This window comes from Carcharhinus amblyrhynchos, chromosome 1 (genome assembly GCF_965287045.1).
Source record: "Carcharhinus amblyrhynchos chromosome 1, sCarAmb.v2.hapA, whole genome shotgun sequence".
Taxonomy (NCBI): domain Eukaryota; kingdom Metazoa; phylum Chordata; class Chondrichthyes; order Carcharhiniformes; family Carcharhinidae; genus Carcharhinus; species Carcharhinus amblyrhynchos.
Genome location: NC_137324.1, coordinates 101752336 through 101777744, shown reverse-complemented (window position 1 = coordinate 101777744; position 25409 = coordinate 101752336). Strand labels below are relative to the sequence as shown.

General features: G+C 40.6%; 1 protein-coding gene across 1 annotated transcript in view; it reads right to left on the bottom strand.

Moving 5' to 3' along the window:
• Nucleotides 1-25409, bottom strand: part of LOC145349929 (protein FAM184B-like) — a 215271-nt gene that overhangs the window by 72102 nt on the left and 117760 nt on the right. The window contains exons 2-4 of the mRNA XM_080198605.1: nucleotides 22183-23025; nucleotides 15690-15825; nucleotides 5354-5517 (exon numbers count right to left, since the gene is read on the bottom strand). Coding sequence (XP_080054731.1) covers nucleotides 5354-5517; nucleotides 15690-15825; nucleotides 22183-23025 — 1143 coding nt within the window. The remainder of the gene's footprint in view (nucleotides 1-5353; nucleotides 5518-15689; nucleotides 15826-22182; nucleotides 23026-25409) is intronic.

Here is a 25409-nt window from a genome sequence, read left to right as displayed (position 1 = left end):
AGCCATTGCAGGAAGCATATCCTGGGATATTTGTTGACTGTGTGGTAATAAGATTACAAAGCCACAGGTTGAGACAGGAGAAGAAATCAAAGAGTAATGAGGTTGAGGTTCAGTTATCTGAAACAATCTTTGATCAGGTGGTTGATAAAGAATAAGAACAGATGGAGAATAAAGCAGATATCTTTAGTTCAGGAAAGTTGGCAGAATTAAAGCAGAAAGATATAGAGATAAGGCAGTTGTGTCAGAACCACATGCACAGAAGGAGAACCTGAATGTATACCAAAGCGTCATTACGGTAGAAATAGAAGGAGAATCAGAGTGTATATTAAAGTGTTAGAGCATTATTACATTAGAAACAGTATCTTAATGAGGAGACGGAGACGCTTACATATTAAGGCCGATGAAAAACGGACATTAGTTCATCAAATTGTATTAGCAGTGAGTTATAGAAAGGAGATATAGGGGTTAGTGCAGGAGTTTTCAGTAGGAGGACATTTACGGGTAAGGAAAACTCAAGCAAAAATACAATAAAGTTTTAGATGCCTGTACTGCATAAGGATATGGTTGAATTTTGCCACAGATGTCATACATGTCAGAAAATAAGAAAACCTCAAGCAGTAATCAAACCAGCACCTTTCATACCCATTCCAGCATTTCAGAAACCTTTTACTTGAGACCTAATTGATTGTGTGGGACCCCAGCCTAAAACAAGGAAGTGGGAATCAATATTTGTCGACCACAACAGATAGTCTACTAGATTTCTGGAGGCCATTCCATTGTGCAATATTATAGCTAAGAGGGTTGTAGAGGAGATACTTATTTTTTAAAAATCAGATACAGACTACCCCCCAGAAATCTAATCAGATCAAGAATCAAATTTAATGTCAAAGTTATTCAGGGAAGTTGTGGATAGCTGAGAGTAAAGCAATTTAAATTGACCGCGTATCATCTAGAATTGCAGGGAGTGTTAGAATGGTGGCATCAAACTTTAAAGACCATGCTGAGGGCCTATTGTTAGGATTATCCTGAGGAGTGGGATAAAGGAATTCCTTATGTACTTTCTGCAATTAGGGATGCACCTAATGAATCAACTAAATTCAGTTCATTTGAATTGATTTTTGATATGAGGTAAGAGGACCGGATAAGTTGATCAAAGAAAAATTGGCGAGTCAGCGTTTTGAGACTACATTGTTGGACTACATGTAAAACATTAGGGGAAGATTAACTAGTGGTGGTTAGTTTGGCTAGACAGCATTTAAAAGTGCTACACTATGTGATGAAAAAAGAAGTGGATAAGAGATTAAAAATTTATAGTTTTGTTAGTGGGGAGAAAGTATTAGTATTATTACCAGTGGTAAATGAACCATTAAAAGCAAGATTTAGCAGGCTTTTTCAAATCAAAAAGAATACTTAGTGAGGCAATTATTTAATAAGAATGCCAGATAGAAGGAATACTCAGTGTGTCCTGTTAATAGATATTTTGATAGGGGAGGAAAGCAGGAGAAGAATGTGTTAGTTGTGACAACTCAAGGTGAAAAAACAAATCTAGATGATTTTGAATTTGACGTTTGACAAATTAAATTTGACAATGGGGTAAATTACTGAGTTACCTTGCGTTGGAAAATCAAAATAACCTGAAAGAGTTATTCACATCGAGCTATGTGGGAATAAATTAGGAAGTACAAAAGTAGCTATGCATGATGTAAATATCATGAACATCCACACAGATGTAATCCATTTGGTGCAGGTTCAGAAGGCAATTGAAAGCAAGCTTAAGAAATGGTATCATTGAAGTGAGTTACAACGTTTGGAGCTCATATGTAGTGATGGTATCAAAATATGGACCAGATGGTATACAATGGTTATGTGTGAACAATAGAAAAATCAATGCTGTCATGAAGTCAGATTTGTATCTAAGTTCTCGATTGGAAGACTGTATTGAAAAGGTGAAATAAGCAAATTTTATTACTAAACTTGATTTACATAAAGGATGCTGGCAAGTAGCTTTATCAGAAAGAGCAAAGGATGTTTTGGCTTTTGTGACGCCAAACGGTCTGCATTAGCTTAAAATCACACTGTTTAAAATGAATTTTGCGCCAGCAACATTCCAAAGGCTAACTAACAAGGTCACTTCTGGAGTAAATAAATGTGCAGCTCACATAGACAATTTGGTGGTTTTTAGTCAGACGTGGAAGAAGCATTTGGAACATTTAAATGAATTATTCATTCAACTACAGGAGGAGGCATGGGCGGTAAACTTGGCTAAAAGTGGATTCACAAGAGCCAAATAACTTTTTTCATTTATGGGACATGGGCGTTATGGGCTGGCCAGCATTTATTGCCCATCTCTAGTTGCCCGAGGCCAGTTGAGAGTCAACCACATTGATGTGGCTCTGGAGTCACATGTAGGCCAGACCAGGTAAGGAAAGTTAGTCCTTCCCTAAATTACATTAGTGAACCAGATGGGTTTTCCCAACAATCGATAATGGTTTCATAGTCATCAATAGATTCTTATGTCAGATTTCTCTTAATTGTAATCAATTTTCCACCATCTGGACAAATGGCCCCACGGAATGAGAAAATTTATTAGGGAGTTCCCAATACTGTCAACGAGAAGAGAAATACTGAGATTCCTAGGTATAAGACATTTGTATAGGAAATTTGTGCCAAATTTGAGCAATGTAGTTGCTTCACTGACTGAACTGCTGAAAGCACAGGGAATTTCAGTGGACGTCTGAATGTGAGGAAGCATTTGACAGTCTGAAAACTGTTATCCACCATACCAGTTTTGGCAACACTGAATTGATTCAAGTTGGCCATTGACGTGAGTGATGAGGGCATTGGTATAGTACTGTTACAAGGAGATGACAAAAGAATTGGTTAGTTTTCCAGAAAATTAAATATTCATCAAAAGAGAATGACTATTGAGGAGATATTGAGTTTGGCATTGGCATTGCAACTTTTTAATATTTACGTTGCCAACAATTCATCAGAGACAATGATTTACACTGACCACAACCCACTAAAGTTTCTGAAGACGTTTAAAGATGAAAATGCAAAACTATTTGGATGGAGTTTATTATTACAGCCATTTAACTTGAAGATTGTACACATGGCAGGAAGAGAGAAAGTGATTGCAGATGTTTTATCATGACTTTGATGTTAAAAAGGATGGAACATTCAAAGTTGGACAAGACAGACTGAAATGTACTATACTACTGTTTAAATTTGCATGTCTAGATGTAATAAGAGATATACCTTGTAGCGTACTAACAGTGTGGAGGATAAAACTAAGAGGCTTGGGAAAATGAAGCCATCATTTCACATTGTTGGTTTACTTATTTTACAGAAGTGGGGTGGAAAAGAGGTGTACTAATAGTGTGCTATTGTTATGGTTTTTTTTATGTTTAAAAGGGCTTTATTTCAACAGGTAGCCTGTACGTCTGGAGGGAGTGCAACTCAGATGCTGGGAAAGCAGAATAATTACTCATTTTAACCATGGAGTGTTTATTTAAGAGAGAGTTAATGGACTTTAGTTTACAAAAACAGAAAGATCCCCTGTTTTGTTTTAAACAAGAATGGAAGGTGGTTTTAGATTGATAGGGTCACGTGATAATGTGGTTAATGGGAGAAGCTAGGCATGCAGCAGAGAGAAAATAGCCTTTGCATCTTGGCTGGGTTTGCAAGCTGCTCTCTCCACAATACCTCTCTGAAAGCTTCAAAATTGACTATACTTATAAGAAGCACTGTTATGGTTGCTAATTGTATTTAGTGTTTTTTGAGTCTGTATGCAGAATGTTGTTTATTTGGAACTAAAACAGTGATAATCTGGAAATTGGAGTAGTTTCATTCCTTATTTAAATACTGTTTGAATGGATAATAATTAAGTTGCTTCATTTGTTATGGAACTGTGTTAAATAAAGTTTGTTCTTATTTTAAAAGATCCCCAATTTGTCAGTGGAATTTCTCCTGGAATAAAGCATTCTATCCTCACATTTATGGCAAAGTAGAAAAAATGTTGGGGCCTAGTCTGGCTTCCTAATTTAATTTGGGATTCTGGTCCAGGACCTTAACACTTGTAAATTAATTAAAAAATAATGATGGTCAATAAATGCTGGCCTAGCAGCAAAGCCTGCATCCTGTGATTGAATAAATAAAAAAAAGAGGGCATTAGGTTTCTGGAAGAGATTGGCTTTTGGAGTAGATTTATTGGATTTCAATGAGGAGATAACTAATCTAATAGATAGGAGGAAAGATAATTAACATTATCTACCTGTATTTTCATATTTTCAGGTCTTTTTTGATTTTTAATGGAACTTGTTTAAACAGCCCTTTAGTAACATCTTTGGCTATACTTCAGGGTATTTTTGCACTCATTTTCTCTTCAATCTCTTTTCTAGTAACTTCCTCAGGAGACTTTGCATCATGTGAATGAGCATTTCCATTTTTTTCCCCACATTAATATTTTACAGTGAATTTTCCAATGGCAATTTCCCTTTATTTGCTTTTTTGGATGAAATAAACAAGGAGAATTGGAGAAATAGCAAAGAGGCCAGGATGCACTAGAGGCTACTGCTATTACTATTGTAAAGATGTGAGCGTATTTCAGTGTCACAGTGAGAGATAGATCGTTAAAAACTGACCTAACTGCAGAATGACTTACGTACAAAGAGTATCTATGGAAGATTATAGCAAAGCAGCTGGGGGCGATTCTCCCATCCCACTGTGTTGATTTGTTAGTGCAGCAGGCTGGGAGATTCAAGCTGGATTTGCACAATCTGTGCTGGGCGTCTAGCCCTGACCACTTCTCCCAGCGCTGGATTTCTAGTGCAGAGCTGCATTATATTTGCAGCCTTCCATTTCAATCTGTTTTAAATGTACTTAGTAGGCCCGGGACTGAAGTCTTCCGGCCCACTAGCCTCTCCTCCTGCCAGCAGTATTTCACTCCAGCAGGGATTACTGTAGCCCCCCACTTGTGGGGAGCTTGAGGCCGGGCATGCTTGGGAAGGGCCAGCATTGCAGGGTCACAGGGATGGCCAACAATCGAGCTGGCCAGCAATTGGGAGGCCAGCAGACACGGCCACTACACTTGCACCAATCTCAGCATTGGCAGATCAGCGCATGCACAGTGGTCTGTTCAGCACTACGCCGCTGGCCTCTCCAGCAGGAATAGACCCTGCCCCCGATTTCTAACGTGATTTTCACTTGTGCGCTCAGCAGTGCGCAGAGTGTGGGAGATTCTTCTCTAAACTCCCACTGAAAAAACAGCGTGATTTACTCCAGTTTTCACACGAATTTGACACTTAGAGTGTTTTTGGGAGAAACGCCCCCGTTCTCTTTGTCTGAGTCATACCTGTGTCAGCTGTTGACTGTGCTCAGCCTCAGCGTCTTTACTCCCCTGGTCTTGCTGCTGTTCGAATACTGTTAACTGTTGCTTTAGCTCTGATAGCTGGATCTTTAAGTCTTCCATCTCTACTAGAGCATTGTGTTTGGATATGGACAGAGCCTTATTCTCATCTAGATATGAAAATAATATATTATATCATTACGGGATGACATACAACAGGTCTGATAATCATGAGAAGTAAATGAGAGTGCACAAGATATAGCTTAAATGTTAAATTTGATCCATCTGTGCTGCTTTTCAAGTCTTTATTTTGAAAGCTATGACTTCAAGGAATAATAAAAACAATAATTCAAAATCTGCTCATGCATTTTAATTATCAATTTAAATTTATCCTGTATTGTTACTACCATCGTCAGTATATATTTAACCCTATTTAGCAGCATACTTGCCACACTTAGTAACAGCACAGCTTTTTCATCCAGCACTATTAGGCAAGCTCTGTGAGTATGGAAGTAATGTGGCACTAGCAATGCAAGCAACTAAATTAAAATAACATTTTGGCAACACACATCTCAGAAATAACATAAGAACATAAGAAATAGGAGTAAATTGTTGTGAATATCTAGTTCATGGTTCATGTGTTTTAGACTATAATTTTTAGTTTTAGGAATTAAACATCCTAGTAAGGAAATTTGCCATGCTTACCCAGTCTGTCCTACATGTGACTCCAGAGCCACACAATGTGGTTTACTCTTAATTGCCCTCTTAAATAACCTAGTGAGTCAGTCAGTTCAAGGGCAATTCCAAATGCTTCAATTTACATAAGAACATAAATAATGGGGCAGAAGTAGATTGTTTTGCCCCTCAAGCCTGCTCCACAATTCAAGAAGATTGAAATCTTGAGACCTTGAATCACTTTCCTGCTGTCCTCACAACCTTCAAAAATCTATCTAAATCAGCCTTGAATATATTCAATGTCACAGCTGCCATTGTCCACTGGGATAATGACTTCCAAAGCTTAACAATCCTATGACAGAAGTTGTGGGGCATGGACAGTGTGGATGTGAAAAGGGTGTTTCCTCTTGTGGGAGAATCTAGCACATGGGGTCACTGTTTAAAAATAAGGGGTCACCCATTTAAGACAGATGGGGATTTTTTTTCTCTGAGGCTTGTGATCCTAAGAATTCTCATCCTCAAAAAGTAATAGGTGCAGAGCCTTTGAATATCTTTAAGGCAGAAATATATAGATTCTTGATAAACAAGGGACAAATGTGGGATTGAGGTTAAAATCAGATCAGTCATGATTTTATTGAATGGCAGAGCAGGTTTGAGGGGCCAAGTGACCTATTCCTGCTTCCAATTTTTATATTCAGATGTATGCTGAAGAAATTCCTCTTCACCTCTGACTTTGTGAGACCTCTTATTCTGAAACCCTCGTTGTAGATTCCCTGGTAAGGATTTGACTCAGTCTACAAAAGGGTTAAAAATTTAACTCAAGTAAAATACAGCTAAAAATCCTTTCAGAAACTCACATACATTAATTTCACGCCTGTATAAACAGATACTAAAGCCTTGAGAACAGGCTCTGCCAGAGAGGGAACTATGCTTAAGTTGGTAGCATTACACCTGCTTTCACTATTTGCTCAGGCAAAGACATATAACAGTAAAACAGGCAATACTCATATCATTCAAACACAGCACAAACTTAATTATTCAAATCAGATTTTGTAGGAACATCATTGAGTCACAACCTTAAGAAAGGTTTCCACATAGCTGAAATGAAGACCTGAAAACTACATTTTATACTTTTGATTGTAAGTGTAAAACTAGTTTATTTGCATACCCTACCAACTTTTATTCTCTATGTAGATTTGAAGTTTGCATTTTCTATATTTAGTTGATTTTGCATTTATGCACTATAATGTTTAAAATGTTACTGTAACATAATCCAAGATTTAAACTTATAATAAATTATAAACCATCATAAAATGTTGTAGACTCAGTCTGTAAACCTCATGGAACCTGATTCTTCTACAATTCTTAATTATGATGATTTAAAAATTCCTTCAGTTGACAATTTAAGCTAACAGTAAGTTAGACTGAATAGATTTACATTGCCGGGATAGGGATGGGGGTGTAGGTTAAAGATAGAAGAACCTTTACATTTCCACAAAGGGACACATTCTCTCAGCATTTACTCTGTCAAGCTCTCTCAGAATCTTCTGTTTCAATGGGGTCACCTCTCATTGTTCTAAACTCCAATATATACAGGGCCAACCTTCCTTCATAAGGTAACCCCTTCATCCTAGGGAACTTCTATGAACTGCTAAAAAGTATATTCCTCCTTGAATCAGGAGACTGTGCACAGTCCTCTAGCTGTGATCTGACCAGTACCTTGTACAGCTGTCACATGACTTCCTTCTTTTATACTCCATTCCCCCTTGCAACAAAGGACAATATTCTATTTGGCTTCTTAATTATTTGCTCTATCTGCATGCTAACTTCTTGTGATTACTCAGGTACCCCAGATCCCTCTGTACTGCAACATTCTGTAATCTGTTTCTATTTAAATCATATTTTGCTTTTTTATTTTTCCTATTAACGTGGACAATCTCACATTGTTACACGTATTCTATGTGCAAAATTTTTACACATTCTCTTAAACTATCAGTTTTCCTTTTGCAAACTGTGACCTCCTTGCAACTTGCTTTCCTATTTTCCTTTGTACTACCAGCAAATACACTACCTTTTCATCTAAATCATTAATATAGATGTAGATGTAGATAGTTGAGGCCACAGCACTGAGCCTTGTAGCATGCTTTTAGTTACAGTTTGTTAACCTTAAAATGATCCATTTATCCTGACTTTGATTCATGTTAGTTAGCCAATTCTCTGGCAATTTTAATATATGTAATGTGCCAAGTAAAAGCAACCTTTTATTTGGCACCTTATCAAATGTGCTTTGGAAATCCAAAGATTGCCCTTTATCAATCTTCAAAATTTCTAGATTTCCATAGGCTTTTGACATAATGCCACATCAAAGATTACTGTACCAAGCAACAGCTCATGTGATAGAGTGTATCATATCAGTATGGATAGAGGATTAGTTATCTAATTAGTTAGGAAGCAGAGAGCAAGGAACATGGGTCATTCTTGAGTTGGCAAGATGTGATGACTGGAATGACATAAGGATCAGGGCTGGAGACTTAACTATTTACAATTTATATCAATGACTTGGATGAAGGAACTGGATATATGATTGCTAAATTTGCTGAGGAAACAAAGACAAGTAGGAAAATAAGTTGTGATGAGGAGATAAGGACCAGATTTTCCAGCCTGGCCATGGTAGAACCATCACGGGAGTGTAGCTATCCAGCTAAACATAGTGACTTGGATCTCAGTGGCAGGTGGGTTCTGGAATATTCCAACCAAACAATCTGCAAAGGGACAGAGATAGATTCAATGAGTGGGCAAAAATTTGCCTGACGGAGTACAATATGGGGAAAGTGCACTCACCCACTTTGGCAGGATGAATGGAAAAACAGCATGCTATTTAAATTGAGAGAGATTACAGAACTGAGATACAGAGAGATCAGGGTGTCCTTCTACATGAATCAGGAAAGAGTTAGTATACAGATACAGTAAGATAGAATGCTGCTGTTTATTTCAAGGGGAATGGAATATAAAAGTAGGGATGTTTTGCCACATGTGTACAGGGCATTGGTGAGACAACATCTGGAGTACCATATACAGTTTAGGGTCTCCTTATTTAAGGAGAGAGATGAATGCGTTGGCAGCAGTTCAGAGAAGATACATTCAATTGATACCTCGGGAGTTGGGGGGGAGGGTGTTGTCTTACTTGGAAAGATTGGATATTCTGGGCCTGAACCCATTGGAGTTTAGAAGATTGATAGGTGATCTTATTGAAACAAACAAGATCCTAAGGGGACTTGACAAGGTAGATGCTGAAAGAATGTTTCCCTATGTGGTACATACTTGAACTAGGGAACACAGCATGTCTCTTCTCTCAGCAGCACTCAATTCAGAATACATGAGTAGTTCTGTATCTTTTGCAAATTATGAAAATGTGACAGTACATCCATGTCTAAATCATTAATATAAATCAGGGAAAGCAGTGTTCCTAGTACCCGACCACCAAGAGATCCACTGAATACCTTCCTCCAGTCTGAAATATAACCATATATCACTACTTGATTTCCTGTCCCAAAATCAACTTCATAACCATGTTGAGATGAGGTTTGCGTGCTTCTTTGAACCATCCCTGGGGTACAGCACTTGCTGGTCAGCCCAGACTTCCTGAATAAGGGCCTCAATGGCCCTTGTGGTGGAAGTGGTTCTGCTGCCTTCTTGAAGCTGCTAGCCTTTTTCACCTGGGTTATTGAATACCTGCACTATGTGGTGAAGACAGATGGGTTGGAAAGAGTGATGGTGGGTGGATGAATCAGCTACCGGCCTGCAAGGTGATTTGGGGGAACATGCCTGTGCATAATTAATAAACTTACAAGTGCAGAATCCGGCACTGGATCCTGCCGATCTGTCCAGCAGGAAAGATGCTGCTGCTGGAACTGCCCGCAACTGCACTCAGTCTCAAAAATGGTGAATTCCACTCAAAGACTTTTCCAATTTAGATCATGCTCACACACATTAATGTGAGGTAAACCATGATAATAAAAAAAAACAACCCATTTTGAGGATTTCAAGCTTCAGCCACCTATAATAAAAATGCTGTTTCCGTCAAATATTAATGCAAGTTTACCTCTCACCAAAAACTACTTCTGTGCAAGAAACGTGGCTCAGCTGGTTGGTGTATGATATACTGCTACACATATGGAAAATGTGGCTTGAGAGCAGTGGAAACAATGAGCCTTGTCATTGTAGTAATTGTTTTTCATCCCACACCTAGTAGTGCACAAGGCAGACTTTCATCTGATTTCATAGTGAGTTATTACCTGGAACAGGTTACTCATGGCTTTAGCTTGAGGATACCCTCCACACCAAGCAGAATTGGGGTCAAGCATGGCTGACCAGGAGTCTCTCCTGTTTTTACTGCCTGCACTTGGCATATTGGAAGAAATTTGCAAGTTGACCATCAATCTGATGGCTGCATTATGAGTTTGCCTTCCTTGGCCATCAAGTCCTGTGTGGGACTGGAACCCAGAGGTTCTGGCTCAGAGGCAGGGACATTACCCACTGCACCACAATACCTCCTTACTCATTGCAGCAGGCTACCAGCAAAGTCTTCTACTTACCACAACTCTATTATAAAAGCTCTCCAGAAGTAATAGACAGAAATGGGTCAAGTGTCTGAGAGCAAAGCATCCCCACCACGCAAATCACTTCACAATTTTTTTGTACAAATCTCTGTATCTGAGTGATCTTTAAAATAGGTTTAGCAATATAGTATATATTATGCGGATGTAAATGCTTACATTTAGCTCTGTACTCAACATGCAATTTTCAACAAGCACCAGCTACAGCTTGACTGGTTTAACAGAGGAAACACTCTCCCTCTGCAGAGCTACGGTAGTTACATTTATTAAAAATGTGATGAATCCACAAATTATTAGGAAATAATAATTGCTGAAGGGTGCATCTGGATTTCCTTCACTTGGCTGAGCAGTTTGGAGAAAGCTTCAATTCTCATTCTGAGCAGCTGATCTCAAGGATGTGTGCCTGAAGCAATTAATTCCATGGCTATTTTTGGTCCTAGATTAAAGAGTTGTAGATTTCTACTTCTGCAAGCTTTGCTCTTATTTGAATTAGAAGGTAGTTTGGCTCAGTATTCATTTAGCCTGGCAATGTGGAGACACTGAGACAATTCAAAAGTCTGACGTATGTGAGAGATCATCATTATCATGTGTGCTCTGCTCAGAGGCAGGCCCTGGACTCCTGGCATCATTTCCATGTTTCTCTTTCCAATGCCAATCTTTTCCTTTGTCAATAGAGCAGTTCAGTTTTCAATTAATTATACTTTTCTTCCTTATTGTCTTCTTTTTCATCTTACGTTCAAGTAGTGCTGCCTCACAGTGCCAGGGACCCGAGTTGAGATTCCTGACTTGGGTCACTGTCTGTGTGGAGCTTGCACATTCTCCCCTTGTCTGCATGGGTTTCCTTCAGGTGCTCCAGTTTCATCCCACGATCCAAAGATGTGTGAATTAGGTTAATTGGCCATGATAAATTGTCCATTAGTGTCAGGGGATTAGCAGGGTAAATATATGGGGTTACAGGGATAGGGCCTGGGTGGGATCATTGTCGGTGCAGGTTCAATGAGCCAAATGGCCTCCTTCTGCATGGTAGGGATTCCATGAGTTATTTTCATTCTCTTTCCTCAGCATGATCATTGGTTACATTTTCAGTTCAGCTGATCTGTTCCAGTTTTCTCCAAACTCGCATTTCAAAGCTATTTGAGACATTGATCTCCTCCTTCTGTAAAGTCCAATTAGAGAGCAGGCAGTTCAGAAGACTAACCAGAAGCATCAATAGTGGTGGATATTGTTGAGGCTGCATCACCAGGGAGAAGGTGCCAGACTGCCAAGATATCCTTTAGAATAAGTTGGTTAATGACAAGATGGCTGAGGAGGGCGAGGTGCTGGTTCATTGTGCACCAACTGTGGCCTCGGCTCGGAGCAGCCATTGTTGCCAGAGGTTCCCTCCATGGGCCATGGAGTGCTCATAAATAAGACCCTCCCCCAGGAATCAGCTGGAAGGTGCCCAGAGTTGAACCTGACAATTTCCCCATGTAATGGTATACATTCTTGTGGGGCAAGAAGTGTCCCTTAGACTAATAAGTGACTTAATTGCCCACCCAGTGAGTAGCCACACCACTATGACTCCCACAATATGTGGGAACTGGTTGGTTTTCCCCTGCAGTATTGCAAGCCTGCCCATCTTTAATAAACCAGGAAAATTCAATTCAGGGAATTGTTTTTAATAATGTTTTTATAAAGCTTATCATACTGTTTCCTATTCTTTCCTATTGGGTGTCTGCTGTACTCAAGAGTGACTGTCTGTCCCATGCTCTGGCAATGGTTTGACTGTCTTGTCAAACCAATACTTGGCTTTCTGCCATTTCACCTTTATTTTTCCACTTGCGCCTGTCACTACTTCTGGTTTCAATATTATTTTGATATTGGAAGAGTCATTTGCATGTGGTATGATATTAGTCTTTGTACTGGACTACTTCCCATGCTTTCAGTTTCCCCAGTATACACCTGTGCTAGGTTTGCTTAATTTCTTGATGATTCCATTGGTGATTTTTACTGCCTCTTCAGCCCTTCCATTCATCCAAGGATGTGGGGGTTAGGTGGATTGGCCATGCTAAATTGCCCTTTAGTATCAGGGAGACTAGCTAGGGTAAATGCATGGGGTTATGGAGTTAGGACGTGGGTAGAATTGTGGTTGGTGCAGACTCGATTGGCCAAATGGCCCCCCCTTCTGTACTGTATGATTCTATGACTGGAGATAGTGCAGAGATGATGTGTAGTGTTGGATTTCCCAATCCTTTAAAAAAATGGCTGAATTCTTCACTCATGAATGGAGGACCACCATCATTTATCATAATGCCTGAAATGCTGTAACTATTGAAGCGTGTTTTCAGGTTTTCCACTATTTCTCCTGTTTTTATTGTAGTTAGCTATCAGTTCATCTGGGTTTGCCTAATATGCTTTTGTGATCAAAGATTTGTCCTTGATGCTCTCAGACCATTCATCCATCACTACTTTTAATATCTGAAGATTTGCATCAGGCTGGGTAATTGATTTGATTTGAGAAAGACAGATTCAGTGTTTCTGCTATGTTGATGACTACCGCACACATATACTAGCATACAAACAGATGAAATAGGAGTAGAAGCATTCAGTCCCTCAAGCCTGCTCCACCATTCAATAAGATCATGGCTGAGTAGTCTGTGTTTCCATCTATTTCTGATAAACTTTGATTCCTTCTCCCAAGAATCTATTTACCTCTGCCTTACAAATATTCAGTGTCCCCACTTCCAAGACTTCTGAGACACTTTCACCAAAGTTGCACAACGCTCTGAGAGAAAGAAATTCCCCTCATCTCTGTCCCAAAAGCCTGACGCCAGGTTATGAAACAGTGTCCCCTACATCTGCACTCACCCACAAGAGGAACCATCCTTTTCACATTCACTTTATCAAGACCATTCAGGATCTTAAATACTTCAATCAAGTCACCCCTCAATCTTCTAAACTCTCAGTCTTCTAATCTCCAGTGGAAATAGGCCCAGCCTGTCCAATCTACCCTCAGAAGACAACCTGCTTATTCCAGGTGTCTATCTAATAAACTTCCTCTGAACTGCCTTCAATACATTTATATTGTTCCTTGAAGAAGAGCAAAACTGCACACAATGTCCTTTGGTCTCATCTATGGTGCTTTATTTAGATCCTTTGGGTCTAAACATACTCTCAGCTTTCCAGGTTATTTCACTGCTACCATGCTGCTAATCCAGTCTGTAGGAACTGTCACTTTCTTGATTATTCCATTCTTTTCCAGCTCTTCTATCCTGTCTTTAAGGCTTGACTTGAGGGCAGTCAGAATGCTTGGCAGAGCCATCTACTTCCAGACAATATTCTTCTGCTTGGCATCCCACCCTGTACTTCTCCAGTATCTGTTCAGCAGTCAATAGTTTGGTGTGCTGCAGCATGTTGCCAATCTCCACTGGCATGCTCAGGGTTACCAGATCAAGATTTAGACTTGCTTCAGCTAAGATGAGCAGCCATTGCACTCCATCTACGATCTGGAATGCTAGATCACCCTTCTTATCATTGTATTAGGCTCTCTGATTAATTTGTACTCTCAGCAGGAGTATCTCATGAGCCATCATATAGGCTCAATTTCGAGGGCTTCATTTCTGAATTTCCATTCAGAGCTCCTTTGTACAGGTCTATGAAGGTCACTATGTTGCATGAAGCACCAGCGTTTACCTGATATTTCTTCACTTGATATTCTTCTTCTGTCGTCATCATTTTAACAGTCATTTTTCAGCTATAGACATGACTATAGACATGACTATAGCTGAACCAACCTACTGCATCAAGTATAGTTCCTCAACAGACACTTCTGCTGATTTCTCTCTGGTAGCCATCAGTATCAGCTTGTTTTACTTCTTTTTAGCCAAACACTTGTGTGTGAAATGATTCCGCTTCTTGCAGAAGAACACTGTTTTTCCCCATGCTGGGCAATTCTTCTTTTCCTTTGTATGATGTTCTCCACAATATCTGCATCCTTACACTTGTCTGCGATTACTCTGTTGACCTGGAGTGTCTCTCAGCATAATATACCTCCTGGTCTGCTCTGCCATACATGTGAGCTCGCATTTCTACACACATCTGTTGCTTTCCTGAGCATAAGTTTCTACTCTTTAAGTAGATCCTCTCTCACTGAGGAGTTTTAAATGCATTAGACTATTCGATCTTTAATCGGATCATCTCATGATTCTACAGGCTGCCTCACTGCACTCACACATTGTCCAATGAACTCATTTGCACCTTAGTGTTGAATACATAATTTTCACAAGTAATGTTCATTTGGGGTTCAAAATGTGCATTCAAGGCGTTCAAAATCACTAGTGTATGTTTCCTTTGTTCGTCAGTTAGATTTAGGATGGTATACAATTTGTAACAGTTTCTCCACAACATTGTTAGAAGTGTGCCTATTCTAATCAGTTTTGGCTTGTTAACTAAACCTGTTGCAAGTTTGTAGTCATACCACTGTAAGTGGAAAATTGCCATTTGTACCACCTAGCACTTTTAATTTCCACAGAAGATGGGAGGGGGAAGTTTACTACAGCCATGTTAAATCAATCGATATTGAATAAGTGAGGAGCGATGGATTAAGCATTAAGCAGTTTGTGAAGAGGTGGGAGTCAAGGTGTGCCAAGCCATGGGAGAGGCTGCGCATTGGGGCAAGGCTTCTGATGGGCCACCAGGAGGGACCATTCCCTGCCCATCACCAGCCAGCCTGGGGAAACCTACTGGGCTGACTGCTTGGCCTGGGCCTTTCCCATCACTGATTAAGAGTTGGTGGCAGCCAGATAAGGCCCTTAAGTGGACATTAGTTGCTTATTTGAGAGTCCAAATTGGCCCAATAGTGGGTGAGCCATCTGATGCCCCCTCTCTGCTGCTGTAATTACAGTGGCGGCAAGGGAGGGTAGCTAAGGGCATGACGCTGTTCCCTGGATTTAAACCTGTCTTCAAACCTATTGGTGGAAGAGCATTAAAGTTAACCAATGGAGTTTGTATCAAGGCCTAGAAATGTGTTCAAAGTATCTTCTGATGTGCTCTGAATGCAAGTGTTTCCATACCTGATTTATGCAGTATTTCTGCTTCCTGTTCTAAAAGTCGCTCCCTCAAGAGTTCAGCTTCATCTTCCATTGTTTGTAGCTTTGCATTTGATGCTGTCAATTTCTTATCTGCCTTTTGAAGTTGTTTTTCCAAATCCTAAAATGCATAATAAAAAGTCTGATTTGCGGAAAATTTGTTTTGAACGTGGTATCAATAGACTGCAGAAAATTGACTGGTCCCAGTCGAAGGTAATGTTGTCTTTATTAGTCCATGAAGCAATTTTTCCTTCTTTAAATCTTTCTACATCAGTATTTAAACATTTTAGAAGGTTTACATATAATTTTAAGCCTATGTACCTTGTAGATTTAAACCCATGGTACATTTTCTTTTACACACAGTAAGTTGTGCTGGCTATGGGCAGAACCTTCATAGTTCAGCAAAGAGGGACTTACAGGTGGGACTGGGAGTAATATTGGAAAATCTCATGTCAGAGGGTCTTTCCAATGGATTGCCACTTCAAAGTGATATTGTTGGAGCTGAGCTTTGACCGGCCTGCTGTAGTGGATTGCTGATTATCAATAAAGTGCCTACTTAGGGGGGAAATTGGTGACACTGCAAGAATTGGCCAGTAGCCAAACCACCCACTGAAGTTGAAGCCCAGTAGTTGACTGAAGGGAGCAATCTGGTGATGAGCTTGGCTGGGGACAATCAACACTTAATTCTTTATCCCCACCAAGCCATGGGTTCTAGCAGATCACAGCAGTGGCCAGAGCTCCTCTTAAGAAGGAGTTTTCTGTGGCTGTGGCCACACTTACTTTTAATAATTTAACTAATTTTCAGAAGGCAATGAGCTCACAATCTCCTGCCTACATCAGCAGAGCCCACCTCCTGTGGTGGCATTGTTAGCTACCCACAGCCTTGGGCAGTCTGGTCCTCTTGCCGCACCGCCCACCCACCATGTTAATTGGATGGGGCTCCAAGAGATGATCTGTTAATTGGCCCCTCGGGGAAGATGGTGCAGATGGATGGGACTTGGACATCAGTGGGATTGGGACCCACATACAGTTCCAACACCTGGGAATCTTCGATTCTGTCTAACAAGAGCATTGTGCAGTAAGGGTGCTTCCTATCAAAGTTGTAGATTTTTGTTGGACAAACACAAAAGCTTTCCAATTCTATTCTGCAGTTTGTCTCTCCTTCATTTGTCACCTACTTTTTAAGGAAAAAAATGAATGCAGGAAAACTGTTCCCTGGCTCTGCCGTAGACAGATAAAATGCAGAACAACTTCCCAACAAAATTAGATAACTTTAGGTTAATTAACTCCTTTAAAAAGCAACTGTTGGTAACAGTGGAGGTCTTGTGGGTAGTTAAGGTCCTTGCCTCTGAGCCAGAAGCTCTGGGTTGGAGTCTCACTTCAAGTGGCCATGGACGATGCGTGCATAACAGCTGGCCAAACAGGCTGATCAGCAACCTGCAAATTCTTTTGCTTCTGACAGGTGATAAGAGCAGGAGAGTCTCATGTTCAGTCTTGCTTGAAGCAAAATAATGCCCCTCAAGTTATAATCCCTCACTTCAAGCTAGCAATTTGTTCCAGGAAAAGCAAGTTATTGAAAACAGATGCAAGCATGTGCTTTGTTTGCCTGATGTGGCATTTATTTGTCGTCCCTTTATAACAGTATTAACGAAACAGATAACGATATGTAGATTAGGTGGATTGGTCATACTAAATTGTCCCTTAGTGCCCAAGATGTGTAGTTTAAGGGGTTAGTGAGGTAAATATGTGAAGTTACTGGGATAGGGCCAGTGTAAGATGTTCTGTTGGAAGGTCGATGCAGAGCCAATTGGCTGAATGGCCCCCTTTGGCACCATAGGGATTCTATGATAAAGGCAGAGGTACTGGTGGGGTAGATGGAGGGAGGGCCTGCCAATCGCAGCAGTACATGGTTGGAAAAAGAGGTCCATGAGTATATACAGGGAAAGAGTTTGCTTTTATTATACTTGGACATAATGAGAATTGCCTTGAAGCCAGCACATTGAAGAACACTTATGTAACACAGCCCATGTGAATTTCTGCTCATTTTAATTAATTGGAGGAAAAAAAAGGTGGACTCTGTTACAATTATTTGAACTTTCTCGAACAATTTTCTTCTTGTTATTCTACGGGAATGAACTATGCTGTCGGATTTGTCTCTATGTTCTCCACTCAGGCAAACTTTTGCACTCACATAAAATAAGAGGAAGATAAACCAATTCTGTGTCTTCAATTTATTATTTTTCAGGATCGTGAAATTCTGGACAGAACCTAGCTGCATTATTTCCAGCTAAAAGTTGTAAATCACCAAATGTACATCATGTGAAGCAGATGAAACACAATTGATGGCACACATCGTGTGGGTCACACTTGCCGTTTGTAAAAGTTAGTCACAGAAACTGCAAAGATTCCTTGTATTGAAGGTCAATAGGTTTACTACAATTGGTCAGGGTGCTCCTGAACACACACCAGCCAGGTTTACAACTGGATCCTAATACATTGACACCTGCCAGAAAATGCTGATATGTGAATGACAGGTGGGAACCAAATTAGGCTTAGTTGTGGTGCACACCCAAGATCAGAATGCCAGCTGAAGCAGCCTTAAAGTTCATGTAAGAATGTGATGTGGGCTAGTATGAGTTCCGACTTACCTTATTGTTGGGCAGGGAATTCTTGACAGGACCTGGGAGTTTCCACGCATGCACAGACTAGGAAAGAGCAGCACATGCGTAGTACAGCATTTGGAATTCTTCGGGCCAAGGATACGGGTCCAGTGTGCCTGCACAAAAAGAAAATGGCACGAACCCCAATCATGCGACTGGAAGCAAAACACCATAATCAAGAAGAGTCCCAGGCAGGGGACAGAGGAGAGCGGATTGGGAGAAGAGCCAAAATAGGATTCAGATGCTTGGAACAGGGAGAGAGTACAGGGAGAGATCCTAGTTAATAAGAAGGAAAAAGGAGAACAAAGAAAGAGGCTCCAAGCAGAAAAAAAGGCTGTGATTGGCAGACTTGGGGACTCAGGAGAAGATCCAAGAACACAGCAATTGAAGGTTGTGGCTCCATGCTGTGGGCTATTAGGGTGAAGGTAACCCTTTGGAGCAGTAGTATTCTGCTTGGTGTGGCTGAAGAGCTGAAGTTGAGTTTGTGACTTTCTGTTTGAGCGCAGACTCAGGAATTCAGTGGGTGAGATTTAAACTATGTGAGGTGGACCATTGTTAAGCTGTCTGATTTTGAGTGACTTTGGAGGGAATTCCAAGTTAAGATCTTTGAAGGTGAAGAGTGGATGAGAGAAATAGTTTCAATGAGATTGGTTGATTCAGTGTTTACTCACGTCTGGGTGGGTAGTGCAGAAATCTGTGGAATCTGCCATTTATAGTGTAAAAACAGAAACATAGCAACTAGAAGCAGGAGTAGACCATTCAGCCCTTCAAGCCTGCTTTGCCATTCATTTTGATCATTGCTGATCATCGAATTCAATATCCTGATCTCCCCATCCCCCTCATATTCCTGATCCCTTTAGCCCCAAGATTAGCCCCTTTAGCCCCAAATATCTAATTTCTTCTTGAAATCACACAAAGTTTTGGCCTCAATTACTTTCTGTGGTTGTGAATTCTAGACATTCACTATCTTCTGGGTGAAGAAATTTCTCTTCACCTCGGTTCTAAAACGTTTACCCCTTATTCTCAAACTAGTTCGTGACTTCCCCACCATTGGGAACATTCTTTCTGAATCTACCCTGTCTATTCTGATTAGAATTTTCTAAGTTACTATGAGATCCCTTCTCACTCTTCTAAACTCAGTGGATATAACCGACTTAGTCTCTCCTCATATGACAGACCTGCCATCCCAGGAATCAACATGGTAAACCTTCACTGTACTCCCTTGAGAGCAAGGACATCCTTCCTCAGATAAGGACACAAAAACTGCACACAATACTCCAGGTATGGCCTCACCAACCCCTATACAATTGCATCAAAACATCCCTACCCTTATACTCAAATCCTTTCGCTATGAAGGCCAACATACCATTTGCCTTCTTTACTGCCTGCTGTACTTACACTGTGTTCCACCACAGTTTACCTGTTAATTCATATTTATCTCATGTTAACCTTGAATATTATAGTACAAGGTAGATATTGTAAACTGTTTTATCTTTCTGACTCTTTGTAAAGTTTATCCTTGTTTATTCAAGGTCTATGAAATCTTTTGGCTTTATTCACTGAGCAAGTGTCTTGAATCTCAACTTTGTCAACTTTAAAGATAATGTTGCTGGTCCCTAACTGGTTTGTACCAAACATTTTGGGTTTGGTCCAGGATCATAACAAAGCACATTTGGAATTGTAGATCAGGATGACTGTCCGTCTTCTGGAACAGGTTGGGAAAAGGTGAGGAAGAGCTTTGCATTACGACAATAAGAATTTTTGTTTTAAATAAGGGTCAGGAACAGTGTTTTCAGGTCAAGGGATCAAAATGATTTTTAAAAATGGCAAAAAATAATCCATTCTAATGGGCTGTAATAAAGCAGAGAGCCCACAACTTGCAGAAATACAGCTGCTTTAACTGTAAAATCAAAAACATCCTGAGGTGTTTTCACAAATAGAGTCATAGAACCATACAGCACAGAAGAGGCCATTTGGCCCATCTAGTCCACATTGACACATTCAAAACACTTAATCCCGTTGCCAGCACTTGGCCCATAGCCCTGAACGTTATGATGTGCCATGTGCTCATCCAGATAGTTTTGAAAGGATGTGAAGCAACCGGCCTCCCAGGCAGCGCATTCCAGATCATCACCACTCTCTGGATAAAAATGTTTTTCCTCACATTCCTCCCCTTAACCTCCAGCCCTTCACCTTGAACCTATGCTCCCTCATGACTGACCCTTCAACTAAGGGGAACAGCTGCTTCTTATCCAGTCCATCCACATCCCTCATAATCTTGTACACCTCGATCAGGTCACCCCCTCAGTTTTATCTGCTCCAACGAACACAACCTAAGCGTATCCAACCTCTATTTATAACTTAAATGTTCCATCCCAGGCAGCATCCTGGTGAATCTCCTCAACATTCCCTTCAGTACAATCACACCTTTCTGATAATATGATGACCAGAACTGCCCAAGTACTCTAGCTGTGTAAAGTTCTGTACAACTCCAAAATGACTTCCCTGATTTTGTAAGCTATGCCTCAATTGATAAAGGCAAGTGCCCAATATGCCTTTTTCACCTCCCATATTAACATGCCATTCCACTTTCAGAGATCTGTGAACTAACATGCCAAGGTCCTTTTGTTCCACAGAACTTCCTAGTGTCCCTGCCATTCATTGAATACTTTGTCAAATTACTGTTCCCAAAGTGTACCACCTCACAATTTTCAGGATTAAATTCCATCTCCAATTTATCTGCCCATTTGACCATTGTGTCTATATCTTCTTGTAACCCAAGACACTCCATCTCACTGATAACCACCCTTCCAATCTTTGTGTTATTCGCAAACTTCCTAATCCTGTCACTCACATAGTCATCAATGTCATTTATATAAATGATGAATAATAGAGTCCAACACAGATCCCTGTGGTACACCACTGGACACTGGCTCCCATTCACTAAAGCAGCCTTCTGTCATCACCCTCTGTCTCCTACAACTGAGCCAATTTTGAATCCACTTTATCAAATTTCCCTGTATCCCATGTGAATTTACCTTCTTTACAAGTCTCCCATGTGAGACCTTGTCAAAGACTTTGCTGAAATCTGTATAAACTACATCAGCTGCATGACCCGAGTCTACACACTTGGTCATCTCCTCAAAAATTCAGTCAAATTTGTGATGCATGACTTCCCTCTGACGAAGCCATGCTGACTATCCCTGATCAAGCTTTGCCTCTCCAAGTGGAGATAGATGCTCTCCTTCAGAAGTTTCTCAGATAGTTTCCCTACCACTGATGTGAGACTCTGGATGGGTACATGAATAGGGAGGGAACAGAGGGATGTGGTCTGAGCAAGGGCAGAATGTTTTTTAAATTTGGTTAGGGCATCATGATCTGCAAGACAGATCAGTCATGATCTTATTGAATGGCGGGGCAGGCTCGAAGGGCTAGATGGCCTGCTCCTGCTCCTATTTCTTATGTTCTTAAGGCTTGGAGGACGAAGGCCCTATTTCTGTGCTGTACTTTGTTCTTTGTAATGGCCAAGAGCAGAACAGGGGGAATGTGATGAGGGGGTTGGGGGGGTGGGGAGGGGTGGGAACACTGAGGATAGTTGCATGGGTAGTGTTGAAGTTATTTGTCTCAAAAATCCATGGAATATATTTTAGTACTTTGAAGTAGTAGCAAACATTTCACCCGCAAGTAGCAACCTTTAAAAGTATAAATGTCGATTAAAATGTAAAATAAAATATATTAATTTGACCAATAGTGAAGGATAATACTGCTCATAATCTTCTACAAAACCAGTTTGTTTCAATTTTTTATTGCATTCTCACCTGGATTCTGAACTCTGCAGTGTTGAGTAGTTCCTGTAGTTTCTGACATTGGTTTTTAAACTCATTCATCATTTGACATTTGACTTCCATTTCACTCTCCAATTTCTTCAGTTTTAACTGCAGAGTTATCTCTTGAGCTTGAAGACTCTTCTTTTGTTCTATTTGCCACTGTTTCAGTGTTTCCGTGACTGATTGCTGGAGAGCTTTTTTCAAAGTTTCCAGTTCCTTTTGATGCGAGACTTGCAGCTTGCTCACTTTTTTCTCAAAATCAGTAGTTAGCCTCTTTTTCTCAGATTTCAGGATTTCCAACTCATGATTCAAACTTTGAACATCCAGCTTGTGCTTTTCTTCCAATTTAATCTGTTCATCAAAACAGCCCCTCAGTGCTTTGCATTTTTCCTGAAGGTTTTCGGACTCTTGGTTTACTTTCACAATCTCTGTTATGGCTGACTGTTTATCCTGTTCTAACCTACGTTGAACTTCCATGAAGTGTTGGAGGTTGCTTTCAAATTCCTTCTTAATGTCAAGCATTTCCCTGGACAGTGCCATTATTTTTTCTGCATGTTCTCTCTCTGTATTCTTTTCCCGTTCCTCCACCTGCTGCTTGTAAACCTCAAAGTCAGCCAAGACTTCTTCCTCATGTTTCTTGCTCTTCTGCAGGGTATTTTCAAGGGATTGGATTTGGTGCCGCAAATCCATTTCTTCACCCATTCTGTTTTTGTACTGCAAGATCTTTCCTCGGGTCTCAGCAATGATATGCTGGACCTCCTCCTGGTGAGCTTCCTTAATAGCCTGCAGGGCTGCCTCATGCTCATCACTTTTGTTGTTTAATGCATATATAACCTATTAAGGACATTAACAAAAAACATGTTTAGTGGTTAAAGAAAACGTGGCGGCAGACACCTAAAATAGAAACAAAATATGCTGCAGACATGTTGCTGGTTAGGAGTTAAAAGAGAGAAAGGATAACGTGGAACTTTCCATCAGAACCCTCGATTGCTCAGAGGTGGTCTGAGGTGATGGGTTTTCTGATTTACTTTAGTGTCTGGATTCTTGCAGCAGGATGGTGAAGTTATGAACACAACGAGCAAAGGATCATGCTGGATATTCCTCAATGGAACTCCAATTAGCTGCACATCCTCTGCCAGTTTGGAAATGTTTTCTTGAACACAGGTCACGTCACACATTTGAGTTTACTCCAGCACTGCAAATAAACAACAGTGCCTAGAGGGAATGCAAGCTGCAAGGTTGTAGGCTTGATGCCTTAAATGATCTATCCACTCATGGTGGAAAATCACCCATTATGAGACAGTAATATCTCAACTTTCACTGCCTGCAAGTCCAGTGTGCTCAATTACAGAAAGAATGTTTACGAGAAAAACACACGGTGCAAGGAACTGACAGTTGTCTTGGGTTATCTCTGGAATGCGAGGGTACACAATCAGCTTCTGTTATAATAGAAGAACAAGATGAAACTTTATCAAATCCTGAGAATGCTGCAAAACACTTTACAACCAAAGGATTACTTTTGAAATACATCGTCTACTTTTGTATATACAAATATAACAGCAGATTTGTACAGAGCCAAGTTCTTGTAAAACATTTGAATGATCGACACTTGTGTTTTTGGTGATGCTAGTTGAGGGAGCAAGGTAGGCCAGGACAAATTTCTGCTTCAAACAAAAAGCACCAAAGGTTCTTTTACAGCTACCTGAACAATGTAACAGGATCTCAGTTTGATATACCATCTTCAATATTGGTCCTTTTCTGAGAATCTAATTAAAGTTATTCATTCAATTATTTTTCTGTCTTATACTTAAAGTGCTTTAGCTTTTCTCCAAAGTGTGCCTTAGTCTTGCCTGTGGCTGTAAATCTATTGGCTGAATTTCAAGCAGTGTACTTAATTTTCCAGCATTTATCAGTGCTATCCAGTTGCACTGATAAAAATTTCCTTTATCTTCCTCCACTTCCTACACAACTTTGAAAAATCATAGGTAAAATTCATACTGATCTTTTATTTAAACAGAGAGGCTTGCTGGGATTTTCCAGCCCGCTGTGGCAGGATTGCAGCTGTTCAAGAAGGCAGTTTACCACCACTTTCTCCAAGGGCAATTAGGGATGGACAATAAATCTCATCCTTCCTCTTCCAGCAGCTTGTCCTGCTTTGTGTCACCTCTGGTCATTTGACCTGGTATGCTGTATTCCAAGGGAGATGTAAACCACTGCATCAATGCCTTGGAGCAAGAGGTCTGTGCAGAAACTTTGGAGTCTACCAGCACATGTACACTTCAGGAACTTTAGACAACCCCAGAAACCACCAAACACCTGTACAATTGCAGCAAGAGCTAGCAGAAATCAATTAGAATCTGACCTGAAAGCAATTGATGATTCCTTGGCATATTGCTGGTTGTGGGAGGTGAAGGCTACTTCCTACTACTGAGCCTGTGTTCAGATGGATGTGTTTAATAAAAGATAGTAGCTAGAACATTGACTATCAAACTGGAATTCTTGCATCAAACCATCAGAGATATAGGCAGGCTGCTTGTTCCCCTGCTCTGACTCCTCAGGTGTTATGTCTGACATTCTCTGCATTTTGGAGCCCTTGAGAGCCCTACCAAGGCCTGTCCCACCTGCATCAAAGCAGATTCAGCCATTGCGAGTGGAGGCAGCATATGGGGCTTTGAGTGAGAAGTGGGGGGAGTGGAAGCACTTTGAGCAGTGTTCACACTTGCAGCTGCTCCTTCTCTATTTTCCCTCTCATGACCAACCATACCTCTACCAGCCAAGAGAACATTTGCTGTATGCCACTGCTTAATGGCCAAGATGAGGTTTTCCTTCACACTGGTATGCAGCCCGTTAGTGAGTGCCAGCATGTTCTTAGTTACTTGCTGCATCAAGTAACTGAGACAACTGTTTCAATGAATGTAGGCATCACGCAAATGCCTGGGACATCATGGATGATCTTCTCTAATTGTCATCCAACTGTGTACAATATCTCTAGTAATGCTGATATGCTCTCAGGCATTTTCAGCTGCCATTCCAGAATAGTGCTCTTCAATGATGACTGGATGCTTAGCATCTACATCTAGCTGACTAGAACTTGAAAGGTTCTACACTCTCCAACGGGAACATTAATGCAGTCCCCATCTCCAAAAGTCACGCATGCTCATTCTGACTACCTGTTTTGGAGGCCTCACCAAGGTGTGCATATCTGAGCTGGTGGGCGG